This window comes from Microcaecilia unicolor, chromosome 10 (assembly GCF_901765095.1).
Source record: "Microcaecilia unicolor chromosome 10, aMicUni1.1, whole genome shotgun sequence".
NCBI classification, from domain to species: domain Eukaryota; kingdom Metazoa; phylum Chordata; class Amphibia; order Gymnophiona; family Siphonopidae; genus Microcaecilia; species Microcaecilia unicolor.
The window spans coordinates 65238231-65257340 of record NC_044040.1 but is presented as its reverse complement, the minus strand read 5'-3'; the positions used below and the strand labels follow the sequence as shown (position 1 = coordinate 65257340).

At 43.7% G+C, this 19110-nt stretch overlaps 1 protein-coding gene across 1 annotated transcript in view; it reads right to left on the bottom strand.

The window, feature by feature from the left end:
• PDZRN4 (PDZ domain containing ring finger 4) overlaps positions 1–19110 on the bottom strand; it is an 825447-nt gene that overhangs the window by 782829 nt on the left and 23508 nt on the right. The window contains exon 3 of the mRNA XM_030216753.1: positions 18948–19055. Coding sequence (XP_030072613.1) covers positions 18948–19055 — 108 coding nt within the window. The remainder of the gene's footprint in view (positions 1–18947; positions 19056–19110) is intronic.

Here is a 19110-nt window from a genome sequence, read left to right as displayed (position 1 = left end):
TATCTTTTTTGAGATACGGCGACCAGAACTGAACACAATATTCGAGGTGCGGTCGCACCATGGACCAATACAAAGGCATTATAACATCCTCACTTTTTGTTTTCCATTCTTTTCCTAATAATACCTAACATTCTATTTGATTTCTTAGCCGCCGCAGCACACTGAGCAGAGGGTTTCAACATATCAACAACGACACCTAGATCCCTTTCTTGGTCGGTGACTCCTAACGTGGAACCTTGCATTACGTAACTTTAGTTTGGGTTCCTCTTTCCCACATGCATCACTTTGCACTTGTTCACAGTATACGTCATCTGCCATTTAGACGCCCAGTCTCCCAGTCTCGTAAGGTCCTCTTGTAATTTTTCACAATCCTCTCGTGATTTAACAACTTTGAATAACTTTGTGTCATCAGCAAATTTAATTACCTCACTAGTTACTCCCATCTCTAGATCATTTATAAATATGTTAAAAAGCAGCGGTCCCCGCACAGACCCCTGGGGAACCCCACTATCTACCCTTCTCCATTGAGAATACTGACCATTTAACCTTACTCTCTGTTTTCTATCCTTTAACCAGTTTTTAATCCACAATAGGACACTACATCCTATCCCAATTTCCCTAGCACCGGAAATGTCATGTGCTGGGGGTGGAACTACCGCCGTTGCCCATATTGGGCCAGTGGTAGTTCCAGATTGCTGCATGGTAAGCTCGTGGTTGGCTTACTGCTTCTTAGTAAAAGGGCCCCTTATTACAAAGAGGACTCAATATGGGGTCCTTTTACAAAACACAGCACTCCCTTACAAGTGTTCTTCCCACACGCTATAGTCATTTGTACTGCAGCAGTAAAATGGCCGATTTTCTATTTTAGGTATTAATGACTATGTGGCCATTAAAAATAATTATCATATGGTAACACAGATGTGCTAACTGATTAGCACAGACATTCCCACACTCCACCCCTGACACGCCCCCTCAACCAAAATATTTAAAATATTTTTTAGCATGCAGGTAGCACGCACACATTTGGGATTTAGTTTAGATAAAAATCACTGTGCTACGTCATGTTGTCATAATGCTGTGCTTCTCCCTAGAATATATGCCATCCTTTTCATTAACTAGTTACATTAATCATCGCTAGTTAAATGGATTATCTTATCACAGCTTGAAAAGCTATTAGTCTTTTATAGTGCAATCACTATTCTTTTTGAGCATTTCTGCATTGGTAGGCACTGAGGGGTTTCTCCACTACACTCTGAATAGTGAGAACAGTGATTAAAGCTACTCCATACAAACCTAATTAACTGATTAAGGAAAATGTGCAAAATACATCAAAAGCCCCAGGGCATATAGGCTTAGAACAGCAACAGCAACTACAATTTCATGGGGTAAGATGATAAACTGGTGTATTCACACAACACACGCTGACTGTCTCTCTCTCTCCCCTCCCTCCATTGTAAGTATCTTAGGTCACAATAAAGACCACTTTTTTCTAAAGGATTGAAGAAGGTTCTATTCATTTTACTTTGTGAAAACACAAGGGGGAAAAATGCTATGAATAATACAGCAGCATGTGTTCCATCAAGGCTTGGCCTTCTTAAACTTCCTATGCAAGGCCTCAGTAATAACTTTTGTAAGCTGTTCTCTTCCCCCTCCACTCCTCTGAGCCAGCTTGACCAGCAATTATTCCAGTGAGCCCTTATCATGGGAACTTCAAAGCAGGAGCCTTCTATGGTCAACTCTACAATACTCTATGAAGCCTCTATGAAGCCCCTTGTGTTTCCCCTCTGGCTTCATCTATTCATCAAACCATTTTCTAAGTTTGGGTGTTTGTCAACTCATTTGCAGTTAGAAACACTATCTGAGAACTCCTTTCCATCATTTCATATCCCTTGTGGTAGATTTTGTTTTGTTTGTTTATTCATGACATTTATACCCCACATTAGCCTAAATTAGACTCAAGTTCAATGTGGCATACAAGCAAACAATAAAGTGAATAAAACATAATAATGTACAGCAGGGGCGTAGCCAGACTTCGGTGGGAGAGGGTCCAGAGCCCGAGGTGAGGGGGCACATTTAACCCCCCCCCCGGCGCCACCAACCCCCACCGCCATTGCAGACCCCCCCCCCATTGTCAACCCGCCGCCACTTTTCACAACCTCCCGCCCTCTCGACCCACCCCCCGCGAACCCTCCCCCGCCGTCGCCTACCTTCGGTTTTGCTGGCGGGGGACCCCAATCGCCAGCCGACGTCCTCTTCGTCCTGCAGTCAAAAAAGTATTTTTTCTGTTGCATGCTGACGTCCTGCACCTTGTACGTGCAGGACGTCAGACTCAGAGAACAGATTGAGCTTCGGGGATTGCGGTCCCCCGCCAGCAAAACCAAAGGTAGGCGACGGCGAGGGAGGGGGTCCAGGAGGAAATCTACGGGGGCCCAGGCCCCCTCAGGCCCCACGTAGCTACGCCACTGATGTACAGAATATAACAGAAATTACAATAAGTTCAAGAAGCAAATTAATACAAGTGCATTAAGTAACCAGGGATTTAGACTATCTCAAGGACATCGTATCCCATTATCTTGAAAACGATGGGAGAGAAGCAATGAAAGGCATATCAGCAGATATTACAGCAAATCTCTGATGAAAGAAGTAAAATATTTGATAGGTCCTGAGAACTCAGGGGTCAGGCATACTGAAAGTTTTATCAACTTTGCTTAGAACATCCATATTTTATCTAGCACATTTCACTGACAAGCATAAGACTTCATGTAATCAGCATTCTTTAAACTGCCTCCTCAGAGATTAATGTACTAGGGATATGCACAAGCATGAACAATGTGGGTGTTTATTTTTCACAAATTTTTCCTGATTCTTCAGGTGTTTTTTTTTTCAGTGACTTTCACACATTCATTTTAATATGGAATGTTTAGTGCACACTAAATTGATTTAATGTGCACAAACTGATGAATTCCAACACACTATGAGGACCTTTTACTATATGGCGTTAAGCAGCTAATGTAGCTATTAAACATTAATGCAGACCCGTGCATTAAAAACAGAGCCAATGCAGTAAAATTCACAAGTTAGCTGCCTAATGTGGAAGTGGGAGGAAGCTGGGTGTGACATGGGTAAGCGGAGGAGTGATCAGCTTTGACAGCTAGTGCATAGGTCAGTACCACATGCTAGCTGTCATGACTGCCAATAGAGCAGCTAAACTTACTGAAATTGTGAGGAGGTGTAAGTACAGCAATGATGCACACCCCTGGCTTTCTGATCCTACTTCCAATGCCTGGTACTTCTTGGTTTCTGATCCTCCTCCTGACCCCCACCCCAATGTCTGATCCCCTTGTCAATCTACATCTTGACTCAGACTACATCTCCCACCTAATTTCCCTATACTTTTCCCTTGTCCCATCCCTCTCCCACCCCCTCTACCCCTCCTCCAATATTCATCTACCCCCTGCTCATACTTCTCCTACTCCCTTCACCTTTCCCCATCTTTACCTATCTCTTTTATTATTCTGCCAAAATTAACTTATTTTTTCTCTATCAATACTCTGTAATACATATTATTATGTAAGCCGCATTGAACCTGCTTTGAGTAGGAAAGCGCGGGGTACAAATGTAATAGCAGATGCGCACCCCCCTGGGTGCAGCACGGCGCGACCCTCCCTCTGCGGCGCACCCCCGCGGAGCGCAACCCCCCCCCCCGGACCACATTTTTACCTGCGGGAGGGCCGATCCGCCCCGAGTGCAGGTCACTCGGAGCTGCGTCGGCCCCGCTGGTTCCCTGCTGTCTCTCCCCCGGAACAGGAAGTAACACAGGAAGTAACCTGTTCCGGGGCAGAGAGAGCAGGGAACCAGCGGGGCCGGCACACCCCGAGTGCGTGCACCCGGAGCGGACCGCCCCTCCTGCCCCCCCTTCCTACGCCACTGTAAATAAATAAATCCATCCTATAAGGTCCAATCTCCCTCCCAATTTCTGATCCCTATCTTGATCCATCTCCTGCAGGTCAGATCCCCCTGCCAGACATAAAGTTCCCTGAAGAAACAAATCTTGCACCGGACACAAGAAACCCATCCTCAGACCCCCATCCCCTAAGCCTTTCCCTTATTCCATCCCCAAACCCTCCCAGTGACCTACTTAAGGGTCTGAATTAGTAGTTCAGAGTCTGGGCCAACAGCAGTCACCCTCCACTGCTACCCAGATCGGCAATAGCATTCAAAATGGTGCATCTTTCCCCTAGCAGTAGTCTTAGGTACTACAGCTAGGGTCATCCTTCCATATAAGGAGAAATCTCTCTTATATAGAAAGATGATACCTAGCAGTAGTACATGAGACTACCACTAGGGGGCCAGAGATGTTATATGCATGAAAATATTGTAATTCTCTTTAAGAGCAATATCTGCTATTTCCAGGGAGTCCTCAAATTTTCAGGATGCAGGACTTGTAGGAAGGGAAGGAGGATTAAAGAGAGACAGAAACCGGAGCAAAACACAGGACTTGTGTGGAGAGGAAAGAAAGGGAAGGAAGGGAGAAGTGGAGGGAAAGGCCTTCATGCCGGCAAACTGAATTTCAAACGTATTATATGAATGAACGCATTATATGCATGTATTTTTACATGTTTACATAATTATATATGCATTATAAGCATGTGGGTGTTATCCCCCTAATTCTATAAAAGTTGCCAAAAACTGCATGCACAAATTTGGGCATGCAATTTAATTGAATAACACGCTAATTATCACTAACAATCGGCTTTTTAACCAGCAATTATTAGCACTAATTAGATTTAATTGGCATGTAGGCATGTACATTTAGGCACAGTATCTGCGCCTAAAATTTACGTCTGATTTGAAAAGAAGGGCATGGGTGGAATGGGGGCACTCCAAGAATTAACGTGCACTGTTATATAATAATGGGGATACACATCTAATTTAGGTACACACATTTGTACCAAATTTCAGTTGGTGAAATGGACGCGCCTAAGGTTAGGCACGATTCCCAGGCATAAATGCTATTCTATAAACTGCGCCTAACTTTAAGCGCATTTTATAGAATAGAGCTTTTTTCAGCAACAAAGTTTTGGCTCCATATATAGCAAGTAGTCCTATATGTGTGAAAATATGATACTTTGGTTTTGATAAAAGGATTTACAAGCAGATCAGAGGACTAGTCATAGGTGCCAGCTTGGCTCTGGATTTGACCAGTTTATATGTGGCAATCTTTGAGGAATGCTTCTTTAGAGAACACCCATTTGTTGAGAATATTCTTCGATAGAAGAGAAACTTGATGATGTACTCATTATGCAGAAGAATGATACTGAAATATTGAACAGATTTCATGAGTGACTGAATATCAGAGATGATCATCTTAAATTTCAGTGGAGATGGGTAGCCAGAAAATTTTCATTTCGTGTCATTTCTGGAAATGTTTGTTTTCTTCATTTTCATTTGGCCTTTTTTCTTCATGGGCGCAAAGTCGTATAGGGCCAGATTCAATAAATGGCACCCAAAGTTAGGATCATTAAGATCCGCGCTAAGCTGGTATTTTGTAAAGGACAGAATAGTAATCGTAGCGTAGTGCACTTTGCGCACCTAACTTTGAATGCAAGGACTTAACGCCTGCCAAAAGCTGGTGTAAATCCTGGCACCCAACTGATGGCACCTGGGTGCAATACAAATCCAAGTATTGCACCTAATTTCTAGAAATGCTCTATGACACTCCAATGGCAATTTTTCTTCACCCAACGCGTAATTAAACTCTGGAATTCGTTGCCGGAGAACATGGTGAAGGCGGTTAGCTTGGCAGAGTTTAAAAGGGGGTTAGACGGTTTCCTAAAGGACAAGTCCATAAACCGCTACTAAATGGACTTGGGAAAAATCCACAGTTCCGGGAATAACATGTATAGAATGTTTGTACGTTTGGGAAGCTTGCCAGGTGCCCTTGGCCTGGATTGGCCGCTGTCATGGACAGGATGCTGGGCTCGATGGACCCTTGGTCTTTTCCCAGTGTGGCATTACTTATGTACTCTTTTGAGTTGCTCGCTATGAAATTCAGATGTGCATGTTACAGAATAGGATGTAGGGCAGATGTGCATCTAACCCCTAATTAGTGTCAGTTGTTACTGCCTAATTAACTCATTAGTTTCCACGCATATCCGGGATCGGCACCCATATTTGGATGACCTATACAGAATCCAGGAGATGTGGAGGGGCATAATCGAAAGGGATGCCCAAGTTTTCCTGAGGATGTCCTCGCAAAACATCCCGGTGGAGGGTCGGGGAAACCCATATTATCGAAAAAAGATGGACGTCCAACTTTCGTTTTGATAATACGATCGGGGATGCCCAAATCTTGACATTTAGGTCGTCCTTAGAGATGGTTGTCCCTAGACTTGGTTGTTTCTGATTTTCGGTGATAATGGAAACCAAGGACGCCCATCTCAGAAACGACCAAATGCAAGCCCATTGGTCGTGGGAGAAGCTAGCATTCGTAGTGCACTGGTCCCCCTCACATGCCAGGACACCAACTGGGCACCCTAGGGGGCACTGCAGTGGACTTCATAAACTGCTCCCAGGTACACTGCTCCCTTACTTTGCGTGCTGAGACCCCTAACCCCCCCCCCCCCCAAATCCACTCCCCACAACTGTACACCACTACCATAACCCTTACAGGTGAAGGGGGGCACCTAGATGTGGGTACAGTGGGTTTGTGGTGGGTTTTGGAGGGCTCACATTTACCACCACAAGTGTAACAGGTAGGGGGGATGGGCCTAGGTCCGCCTGCCTGAAGTGCACTGCACCCACTAAAACTGCTCCAGGGATCTGCATACTGCTGTGATGGACCTGAGTATGACATTTGAGGCTGGCACAAAATATTTTTAAAGATGTTTTTTGAGGGTGGGAAGGGGTTAGTGACCACTGGGGGAGTAAGGGGAAGTGATCCCGATTCTCTGCAGTGGTCATCTGGTCAGTTCGGGCACCTTTTTGTGGCTTGGTCATAACAAAAACAGGACCAAGTAAAGTCGTCCAAGTGCTCGTCAGGGACACCCTTTTTTTTCCATTATGGGTCAAGGATGCCCATGTGTTAGGCATGCCCAAGTCCCACCATCGCTACGCATCCGACATGCCCCCGTGAACTTTGGTCGTCCCCGCGACAGAAAACAGTTGATGATGCCCAAAATCGGCTTTTGATTATGCCAATTTGGGCGACCCTGTGAGAAGGACGCCCATCTTCCGATTTGTGTCAAAAGATGGGCGTCCTTCTCTTTCGAAAATGAGCCTGATAGTATGCACTCTTTCTGAAGGAGTGTGCTCTCTTGTCCCAATAGCACGGGGCATGTGTGTGCCCTCCCCCCCCCCCCCCCCCCCCCCAACACACATATCTTTAAATTTAATCCATCCACTGCTACCCCTATATGGTCACACCAGAAGCAACTTTGATTCACTGCCAACAAGCTCAGTTTTAAACTTACAACTCTGACAGCTGTACTTTGCGCAGAACCTACCTAAACAAACATGGCAAGAAATGCAGAGTCTGTTCAACAGGAACAGCAAAAGGGATGGTAAAAATAGGCAGCAAATCAGAGATCAAGCCCTGTACACTGCCAACAGCCTGGTAAAAGTTAAATAAACACACTTTTCTGCTTAGACACTTTGCAGATGTAAGAGCTGTATGTCTTCTTCAGAAATCTGGCTTTGAAGAGAGAAGAAACAATGTGTGAGCATTTTTTTATTTTTATTTTTTTAGAAAACCAAACAAGCAGAAGAAAATGAATGGGGAAGGAAGACACATACCATTCCACAATGAAGCTTATTCAAATAAACCTTCCTAAACAGATCGAACACCTTTAAATGCATTAATCTTTTTAAATATTTTATTTATGAAATTTTAATTAAATGACAAAATGCCAAGGAGGGAATTGGATGTGGTTCCCCAGGATCCCAACCCACTGTCAACCATCAGGCTGCAGCAGGAATCAAACCCAGTTCCCCAGGTCCACAACCCGCTACACTAACCATTAGGCTACTCCTCCACTCCATGGGATGTTGCTCTACTAGTCGCTGCAATATGAATGAATAATAAGATTCCTTAGTGCATGCAGCAGATGAATCCAGTAACTGGTGGGTTGTGTCCATCTACCAGCAGATGGAGATAGAGATAACTTAAACTGAAGAGAGTGATATTGGACGGCCAACTGCTTCATTGCCAGTACATCTCTGTCTCCAGCAGGTGGTGGATGACTCCTCATCAGCTCATGGATCTCTTCTGGGGTCTTCTCCTGGGATGATGCCCAGTTGAGAGGGGGTGTAATTGGCCATTGTCGGCTCTCTTTGGAAGCATACCTGATCAGTCAGGTCCCTGCTTCACCCCCATCTTACCCTACTTCCCAGCCTTGGGTCCTGTGTCTTTGCCTTCCTCACTAACCTAAAACACACACACACAACACACAGATAAGGCACAGACGAGCAGCTGCTGACAGGACAGGAATGGTGTTTCCCCTTGTACTGCAGAGCCTCTGTGGCTGCAGGACTGAGCTGGGTGGTGCTGCCATGCTCTAAGCCGTGTTTCTGTGAGTACCTGATTTATGTTTTCCTTTGCTCTTGTTCGAGGCAGTTCATGCTGGGCGCGTCGGTGGCATGGTGGCTAAAGTTGTAAAGCGATGTTCCCGCTGCAGGAAAAGGATATCCACATTGGGAATCTGCTTAGCCCAGCGTGGAGGATGGTGCTGCAACTTCGGGTTTCTTGGTTTCCTACGCTGAGCCTTCTGGCATGCGCGCCATTTTGCCTGCAGACGCTGTTGTGATTCCCACCAATCAGGTGACAGCTGATCAGATCCTTTGTGTGGTTCTGCTAATTTGGCCTCCTGCTTGCCTGGGGCTTCACTTTCTTTCTTCCCATTTGGGCTCTACATCAGCGTTTCCTACGTTTTGCCATTCTGGGATGCCATTTTCAGTTTTGAACTCTCCCTTTTGGCCTGGCCAAGGCCCCACATACTTTTTTGAAGATCATGGTGTTCATGGTGGCGGGCCTCAGATGGGAGGGAATTTGAGTTCATCCCTACCCAGATGACTGGCTGATTCGGGTGAACTCCTTCCAGGAGAGTCGGCAGGCCACCAATCAAGTTATAGCTCGGTTACAGTCCTTAGGCTGAGTTATCAACCATCCCAAGAGTCATCTGGTCCCGTCTCAAATCCTGGATTTTCTATGGGCTCACTTCAACACAGCTCGGGTCCGCATATTTTTGCCAGAGGACAGGACGATCAAGCTACACTCTCAGATTCGCAATCTTCTCTGCTCGTTGAGCCCTTGAGTCTGAGTTTCATGGCTGGTACTCCATACACAACTCGCTAAGTGTATTCTGTAATGTGGTGCGCTTAAATTCTAAGTTGCATAGTTGAAAAGCGGGCAGGGACATGGATGGATGGCCATTTTTAAAATTTATGCACATTATTATAGAATACACCCACTCTGGGCCCGATTCTCTATATGGTGCCTAAAATTAACGAGCGATAGGCAATCACACCTAAGAGTATTCTAAATAACGCGTGTAAATCTACGTATGATATTTAGAAAACATTTAGGCATAGTTCATGCGACTAAATCTATGCGCAGGACATGCTCAGGGCTCCTATTGTAAGTATGAAATTGGTGCACACTAAGGGCCAGATTCTACATAAGGCGCCTACAAAATCTGCACAATAAACATTTCCGGCTAAGCGAATTCTATAAGTGGCATCTAGATTTAAGCCTGCTATATAGAATACACTTAGTTGATATCCTAGCGCCTAAAACTACGTGCCTCCATTTACACCAATGAAAACATGGCGTAAATCCCTACATGTAGATTTACGCACACTGGGTCATATTCTATAACTATGTTCGTGATTTTTGGACCACCCATGAAATGCCCATTTCCCCGCCTATTACCACGCACCTTTTGAACTGCACACATTAGAATTTAGGTGCAATTCATTACAGAATACGTTTAGCGAGTTGAATGCATAAATTCTAATTATAGCCAATTAGTGCTCATTATTGCTTGTTAGGTGCTGTTATCAATGCTGATTAGCTTGTTAAGCCAATTAAGTTATGGGCATTGTTATAGGATACACTTCAATTTCAGCAGGGAACGCTAGGCACGCTATATAGAATCCAGCAGTTAACTGTGCATCAAACCTCAAATAAATAGAGGAAAGAAGAGACTATAACAATCTCATACAAAAACTCTTCTTTATTTAACCAGCTTATACTGAATACACAGTAAATGTTGCAACAGATTATGCAACAAAAGGAGGAAAAAGCCTCAGAACACTGCTTACACGGGTGTTTTCCAGTCATCGGCATAAAAAACCTCCTATAATGAAGCATTAAAAACTCTGCGCAAGACACTTGTCAACTGGTAACCTGATATTGTGACAAGTGAAAACAACAAAAGCAACTTAGCTTACAAGTTATTTTTTGCTCTGTGGATCCCCACTGACTGTGGCCAAAGTTTCACCAGAAGAAGCTGTATCAAGGTGTCAGATCACTCAGCGTTACCATAAAGCTCTCATATAAAGTGCCGCTGGGTTCTTTAACTGTGTGCAAAAAAAATTATTTATTTTTGTGTGGCGGGGCATGTCTGGGGGCAGAGAGTGAGCATATATGCGCTGATCAATTAGCGCAGCTACATTACCGTACTCTAATTAGCACAGGATTACCACATGAGTCATTACCGTCTATAAAATAAGTATTGGTATGCGCTAACATGGTAATTTTTTTCATGACCACACACTAATTGCAACATTAGTGCAGGGCCATTAATGCAGAAAACGGAAAAGCAGCTATTTTACTGCGGCGGTAAAAATGGCCATAGCATACAGGAAACTCCTGCGTAAGGGCGTGCTAAAGCCACGTCATACAGCAGCTTAGTAAAAGGACCCTTAAGTGATGTGCCCAAGATCACAAACAGCAGTAGTGAGGTTTGAACCAGACTTTCCTGATTCCAGTCCAATGCTCTAGCCACTAGGCTACTGATGTATTATTTAGCAAACAATTCATTGCATTCTCCTGGTCGAATCTTCTTCCACAACGTTCAAACATTGAACTGCTGAGCTAAAATACTGTGTCTGTAACAAAGGGCCAAAGGATTAGCTAAGAATATCAAAGAGAACTTCATGGTCTGGCAGTTACTAAAATCCTCTTCAGGGGGAACAGAAAGCCTGCCATGTCTTTATTTGTTCACTTTCCAGGGTCACAGCTTGCAATGTCACTTGTGGCCAGTGAGAAGTGGAACACTCTGACAGCTCAGGTGGCACAGTTTAATTCTCTGTTTTGGCAGGCAGCTTCACCCTACTGTGAAATCCATTTGCTGCACCAGCGTTAACCATGGGAGGGGCTATCTGAAATTCACACACTCCCTTCCCTGTGTTAAGCATATGTGACTAACATTTGTGAAATCTAAGGAGGAGGTAGTGAGCCAAATTGCCCTCTCAATTTACCAGCATTGCTAGAAAAAAAGACTGAATTAGCACTTGTACCAAGTCAGCCTTTAGTTGGGGTATGTTACCTATGTGTCCAATATTCACTTGTATTGCTCAGCATTGCTAGAAGGCAGCCTATCATGAATATGCTGATTTTCTTTTGTATAATGGGATACGTCTGCTCATTATCTCATTAGCAACAGGCCATTGAAATACTATAATAGGCACCACAATATTCCTGATTAAAGCCATTACCAAAATTGCTGAGTAATATCAGTTCTTTCTAAGGCTACCTGGCACAAGTTGATCATTTACATGTAGTGTCATGTATTTGATTTGGTTACTCAGCCATCCAGGTCCCACAGTGTCATCACAAAAACATGTGTGTTTTCTCTATGTGGGTTGGTCTCAACGCCTATAAAAGATCATGTTTTGACTTGCTTCCCCAAAGCAGAATGGTTCAAGCTGACCACTCAAATTAGAGATCAATAGGGATGTGCACATACAAACAACTTTTGGTTTGTTATTGGATTTTCTTCTGTCAGACATTCTTTTTCATAACAACAAAATGAGCATGCATTAGACTGATGGTTCCTTGAGCTGTGCGGCAGTCAGGATCTATTGTTTTGTTTTGACTGTAACCACAGGTTTCAAGGACTATCCATGCCCCTGAGCTCTTTCAAGGACCCTGCAATTAGGCCCTAAATGCAATCTCTAGCTATGCCTACTATGCAATAACTAAGATTGCCTTCCTTAGGGGCTACTCCTGTAATACCCTGAACCTCCAAGCAACCTGAAGAGCAGAACAGCTGACCTAAGAACCAAACCAGACCCTCTGCATAATAATACACCACCAAGGGATCACCACCTTGGAAGTGATTTCCTTAACACGTCAGATGTATGTTCATTCGGGAAGGGAAGCTAACTATTTCACTCTAACTTCTGTGTAATGAATGAAAAGGCTGTTTCTAAACCATTGAATTAACCCACTTCCTTCCAAAAGCTAACAATAGATCAAACAACATACCCTATTGAACTTCAATTACAAATACTAAGAATCATTATTGACAAACATCTAACTCTCGAAAACCAGGTCTCAGCAGAGACAGAAAAGAGCTTCAAAACTCTATGGAAACTGAGAATGATTAGAGACTATTTTCCCAAACAAGTATTCCATCTTATAGTGCAACCTCTGATATTACCGCAACTAGACTACTGCAACGCGGCATGCATAGGATGCAAAGAAAGCATGTTAAAATCACTGAACCGTCCAAAACACGGCAGCAAGTAGAAATACGATACAGCATCACCTCTGCTTGTAATGCTACATTGGTTACCAATTAAGGCTAGACTGTTCTTCAAAACCAGCATGCTAATCTTCAAAACACTGTTCGGCATGGCTCCCATCCCGATTACATGCTAGACCTGATTGATTTATCACCAAGAAACGCAAACCCAGGAATAAGGAACTACTTATTACTACACCTCAGGGGCGTAGCCAGACTTCGGCGGGAGGGAGGCCAGAGCCCAAGGTGAGGGGGCACATTCCCCCCCCCCCCGCCAATGCCATCTTTGACCCCTCCCCCAGCGTCGCCAACCCTCCCCCATTGCCATCGCCATTGAATACCTGTGCTAGTGGGGGTCCCCAATCCCCGCCAGCCGAAGTTCTGTGTCTTCACTGAAGACTCTTCAGCCCGTCTCTGGGTCGGCGCGTTGCTGCAGACAGCTGCAGCAGCTGATCTGATTCTGCAAGCGGGAAGCCGATTCTCTTTGCGTGGTATGAATCTCAGGACGATTCATACCACGCAAAGAGAATTGGCTTCCCGCTTGCAGAATCAGATCAGCTGCTGCAGGCTGCAGCAACGCGCTGGCCCAGAGACGGGCTGAAGACACAGAACTTCGGCTGGTGGGGATTGGGGACCCCCCACAGCACAGGTACTCGACGGCGATAGCAACGGTGACGGGGGAGGGTTGGTGACGCCAGGGGAGGGGTCCAGGGCCAAATCTGAGGGGGTCCAGGCCCCATGTAGCTACGCCACTGCTACACCTACCCGAACACAGCAACATCATCTACAAATCCATCTACACAGCTGGGTTCAACTACCTGGGTTCCAAATGGTGGAACTCAATTCCCAAGACCATAAGAAGCATAAACAATTATCTCCAATTCAGAAAGAAACTGAAAATGTATCTATTTAAGAAAGCCTATGATTAATCTCAAATGTCACCAATCATTCATCAACAATCTAATTCCCTAACTCATCCTTTGTATCCCCAAGTTTGCCAATTGTAAGCCACACTGAACCGAAACTTGTTTTTGGATAATTGTGGGATTTAAGCTTGAATAAATAAAATAAATAAATAAAATAAACTCATGGCCTAGTGTTTAGAGCAACAGGCTGAGAGCCAGTGAAGCCAGAACTGAAATCCTGTCACTGCTACTAACACTGCCTATGACCTGAAGAAAATCACTGCCTAAACTTCTTCTGAGAGATAAGCTTTGAAATATTTTGTCTCTTTTAATATTCTGTGGTTGAGGAGTTTTGATTTTGAACTTTATTGAATGGATTTTGCTTTTTAGCCGATTATTGAAATGTGCAGTCCGTCCTGACTAACTGACCCACTGTCACTCAGTCCTGACTGAATAAGGAACTGTCAGTCAGCCCTAACTAACTGAGAGACTATCAGTACTGACTTGACTGACAGACCCACTGTCACTCAGTCCTGACTGACTGGGGGACTGTCAGTCATTCCTAACTGACTGACTCACTGTCAGTCATTGCTAACTGACTGATTTACTGTCAGTCACAGTCCTGTAGAGCCCGACTGTTTTTTTTTTTTTTTTCAGTTTCAGGCAAAACCGAAATTGACAGTGAAACTGTCTGAAAACTTTCAGCTGAAACCAAAACTACAGCCAAAACTTATCACCTGATTTTGGCCAAATCCGAAAGCAATACCTCAAGTTTGATTGTGAGGTCCACTGTGGATTTGTCAGAGCTTATAGTCTGCATCCTTCTGCTAAACTTACAGTGTCCAAGCCAGAATACAATTTAAATACTGAAAGACCATATTTTACTTCCAAGCAAAAAAAAAAAACCCTCCACACACATGAATCACAGCTAACAAAACCTGAAACTAAAAACCATGGTTCTCGCTGCCAACAAGAGGCTCCCTAGCCCTCGTTTGCAGCTTTTATGCTTTCCCCGTAGCCCTGCCCCTTCCAGCTTCCCAACCAACGGCAAGGGGGTCTCCTGCCGTGTCATCTTAATCGCCGATGTGGAAGCCGGAAAGGAAGGGTCGCTCTGACGTAGGAGCTGCCGGGCAGCAGCCGCCATGTTATGTGCGGCTGCTCGGCATGCCCCTCGCCTGCCTACATAAACCATGGTTCTTTTTACAGTGGGTGACTTTGTGCCACACTTGGAGTGTGGCTGATGTCATAACTCCAAAGAGAGGCCATTTCATAATGAGTTTGTCATCCCAAATTTACAGACTTACATTCCTGCTAAAATGTTATATTAAAATCATTTATTTGAAGCACTCTATTTGCCAAACTATTGTGTAAGATCATAACTGCATTACTTGTAATTGCAGTACAAAAAAACAAAAGAGTAGCCAGAATTAGCAGGGGTAACCAAAGACCATTCCCGCCCCAACTACACCCCTAAACCACCAGGGATTTCTCAGCAGCCTTTGACACTGTGGATTATAATATCAGGTATCAGTGGCACAGCATTTACATGATTCAAATCCTACTTGTCATACTGGACTCGGATAACATCTGGCGGCTACAAATGTTCTGGTACCTGGATTAGGCTCAGCACTGTCTAATTTAGCCCATGGCGGTCAGCACTTTAATACATACTGGCCACCGGAGGCTGAATAGTGCCCAGTCAGATTACAAACTCTCTAGGGACATATTTTTTCACTCAGTGACTAGCTAAGCTCTAGTACTCGTTGCCAGAAGATGTGGTAGCAGCAGTTAGCGTATCTGGCTTTAAAAAAAGGTTTGGACAAGTTCCTGGAGGAAAAGTCCATAGTCTACTATGGAGATACACATGGGGAAACCACTGCTTCCCCTGCGATTGGTAGCATGGAATCTTGCTACTATTTGGGTTTCTGTCATGTACTTGTGACCAGGATTGGCCACTGTTGGAAATGATACTGGGCTAGATGGACCACTGCTCTGACCCAGTATGGCAATTATTATGTTTTTAAGTTCTTATGACAAGGAAACACCTACTGCACCAAAATGTAACTCACCTTGAATTAGTATTGCAAAGGCGTGAGCTAAATACCCCCCCCCCCCCTCCCCATCTCTACACACAACAAAAAATCGCAACAAATCATATCCAGTTCCTGTTATGGAAAATCTACTGGTTCATGAACAGGGACTCTATTTGATTTTTCAAAAAGCTTAAATGGCTTAAGTTGAAAAATTTAAGGTCCTTTACTAAAGCTAGAGCTTAGCATTCTTGTCTGCTGGTCTAACTAGTGTAGCCTAGTGGCTAGTGCAGTAGTCTGAGAGCTAGGGGAAAAATGTTTGATTCCCAGGATGCTGCCCCAGATGCAAAATAAGTACCTGTATATAATATGTAAACTGCTTTGATTGTAACCAGAGAGAAAGGCAGTAAAGTTTATTGGTATTTGCTATACCACCTTTGCTAGCTAAGCAGATCAAAGCAGTTAGCACAAAATAAAATCAGAGATATGGAAAGGAAATACAATGTTTATACAGAAAAGGATAGAGACACCATTCATACAGATACAAGTCAAATGTAGGAACTACCTAAATATAAGCATGACGGGGTGGGGAGAGAGAGGAACAGAAAGACGGTAAGAAGGGTACTCCTGAAAAAAGGAAGATTGAAAAACCCTGTTTAATTAGGCCAAAAGCCAATGTAAAAAATGCCATGTTTTTAGAAGTGGTTTAAATTTTTCAAAGGACAGTTCACCATGAATGTCTTTTGGAAGCGAGTTCCAATGCGAAGGAGCAGCAAAAAAAAAGGCACACTGATGTGTGGCTTCCAAATTGGCCTTTTTTGGGCCAGGAACATAAGAGTAGCCATACTGGGTCAGACCAATGGTCCATCTAGCCCAGTATCCTGTTTTCCAAAAAGTAGCAAAGCCAGGTCACAAATACCTGGCAGAAACCCAAATCATGACAACACCACATACTAAAAAATCCCAGGGCAAGCAGTTGCTTCCCATGTCTGTCTCAATAGCAGACTATGGACTTTTCCTCCAGGAATTTGTCCAAACCTTTTTAAAACTCAGATACACTAACCGCTGTTACCACCTCCTCCGGCAAAGAGTTCCAGAGCTTAACTATTTGTTGCGTGAAAAAATATTTCCTCCTCTTTGTTTTAAAAGTATTTCCATGTAACTTCCTCGAATGTCCCCTAGTCTTTGTACTTTTGGAACGAGTAAAAAATCAATTTACTTCTACTCGTTCCGAAAGTACAAAGACTAGGGGACACTCGAGGAAGTTACATGGAAATACTTTAAAAACAAATAGGAGGAAATATTTTTTCACTCAACAAATAGTTAAGCTCTGGAACATATCCTACTCCCTTGCCCGTATCCTGTGCTCTATAAACAACCATCAGTTAGTACTCTACAGTGGTGTAGAACGAGTAAAGAATTGATTTACTTCTACTCGTTCTACACCACTGTAGAGTACTAACCGATAGTCGTTTATAGAGGACAGGATACAGGCAAGGGAGGATATGGTAAGTGATGAAAGATAACCAGGGAGGACCATCTGAAAGGCTCTGAAGGAGAGCAAGAGAAGTTTAAACTGAATTCTCTGTTCAGCTGAGAGCCAGTGGTGATTTTTTAATGGGGGGGGGGGGGGGGGGGAAGAACGGTCAAAGCAGTGGACATGGCAGAGTAAACGTATTGCTGTATTTTGTAGTGACCGTTTCAAATCCCATCCCTTTTCCCATAAATAGAACAGCATAAATGTGCTATCTTAATGAGGTGACCCATAACTGGTTAAATGATGACTATCGTACATAGGGGCCCTTTTACTAAGGCGCCTATCCACGTCCAACACCGCCAAATTGGAACTACCGCCCGAGTATCGTGTGCCCGGGTGGTAATTCCATTTTTTACACGTGTCAAAGACACGCAGTAGAAAATATTTTCTACTTTTTAACCATGTGGCGCTTACCCAGTGGTAAGCTCGCCCCTTACCGCCCTGTTAGTGCGCGAGACCTTATTGTGTGGCGGTAAAATCTCAGGCCGAAAATGGACATGCGCTGGTTTTAATTTTGCCACATGTCCATTTTCGGGCACACACAAAAAATGCCTTTTTTCCAGGCACATCCAAAATATGCACCTACACCAGCGCAGGCCACTTTTAGACGTGTCTTAGTAAAAGGGCCCCATAACTGGCTATGTGTTAGCAAGATCCACAAACCTATGACTTGGCATTGAATTTCCTGTTTTAGCCTTGGCAGTGGTCAGCAAAATAGTGAATGCTGCTGGCTGATTAGCGGGCCTTTAATACTTAATGCAGTTTACTAAAAGGGCCCCTTAGTTTTTGTATTATTTTATGATCTATATGTATGTTTTATTTGTAGTCTGCCAAGAATTTTGTATTGTGCAAAAACATGTTTTAAATAAATAATAAATACATATATACAAATTAATAAATGTATCTCCTCCTACTGAATGCCAGACCAGATTGCCCTTCAACATTCAGAGGGCCTCTAAAACACACGAAGACAGCATCTGTCAGAAGTACTTGGCAGCGTCTTGTAACTTCAACCTACAATTGTCACCTATTCAACATGAGGAAAATTAAAATTGTTCCATTTCTCCAGCTAGTGAAACCAAAGGCAAAGTGAAACAGGGACACTAACTGAGGGAACACAAGGCAACTGTTAAATGCTCTGATTAAAGGAAACGGCTTGAGTTCAGCTCTGATGTAATGGTCCATTGTCGGGGCACAGCAAGGAACTCGGTTTACCAGCTGAAAAGGTTTTTTTTTTTCTAGAAAGATTGTCACTTTTCCTAGTGCCTACGTGTTTACTGATCCAATCTACTTTACCAGCAACCGGTTTCTATCAAGCTAGAAGAGTTTCAGCATTTTATATTTTAATTTTCCTCAAAGGAAATACAAATGAACAACAAATAGCACAGCACATATAAGCCATGGGTAAGTAGAAAAAGCAGAAAGGACCACTGACAGTGTTCAAAAGTAATGGCAAGCCTTCAAATAACTGACCATATGCAGAAATGAATGTAAGTTCATCCCAATTTGTTAAGATAACTTCCAAGACCTCATAATAATACAGCCACTTCGAGGACACAAAAAGGGTAAAACAGCTGAAACACACACTAAAAAGTTTCATTTTGCTAGCAAAACTGAGCACTGGTTGTGAGAAACCATGGTGTTTCAGATGCATACACACAGGATTTGGAAACCGTTAATTACTGCACCATTGTCAGGAAACACAGGGGTTCCCCCAGTCTCTTACCTCAATGATCCGGTCATGAATTTGAAGGCCTTCCACTTTGTCAGCAGGTCCATTTGGCAAAATTTTGGAGATGTAAATTCCTTCAGCGGACACTTCCTCCTGATTCGTCTGCAACACAAACAATGAAAACTTTTCTTAATAATACCAAATGTTTTGCTGAAGC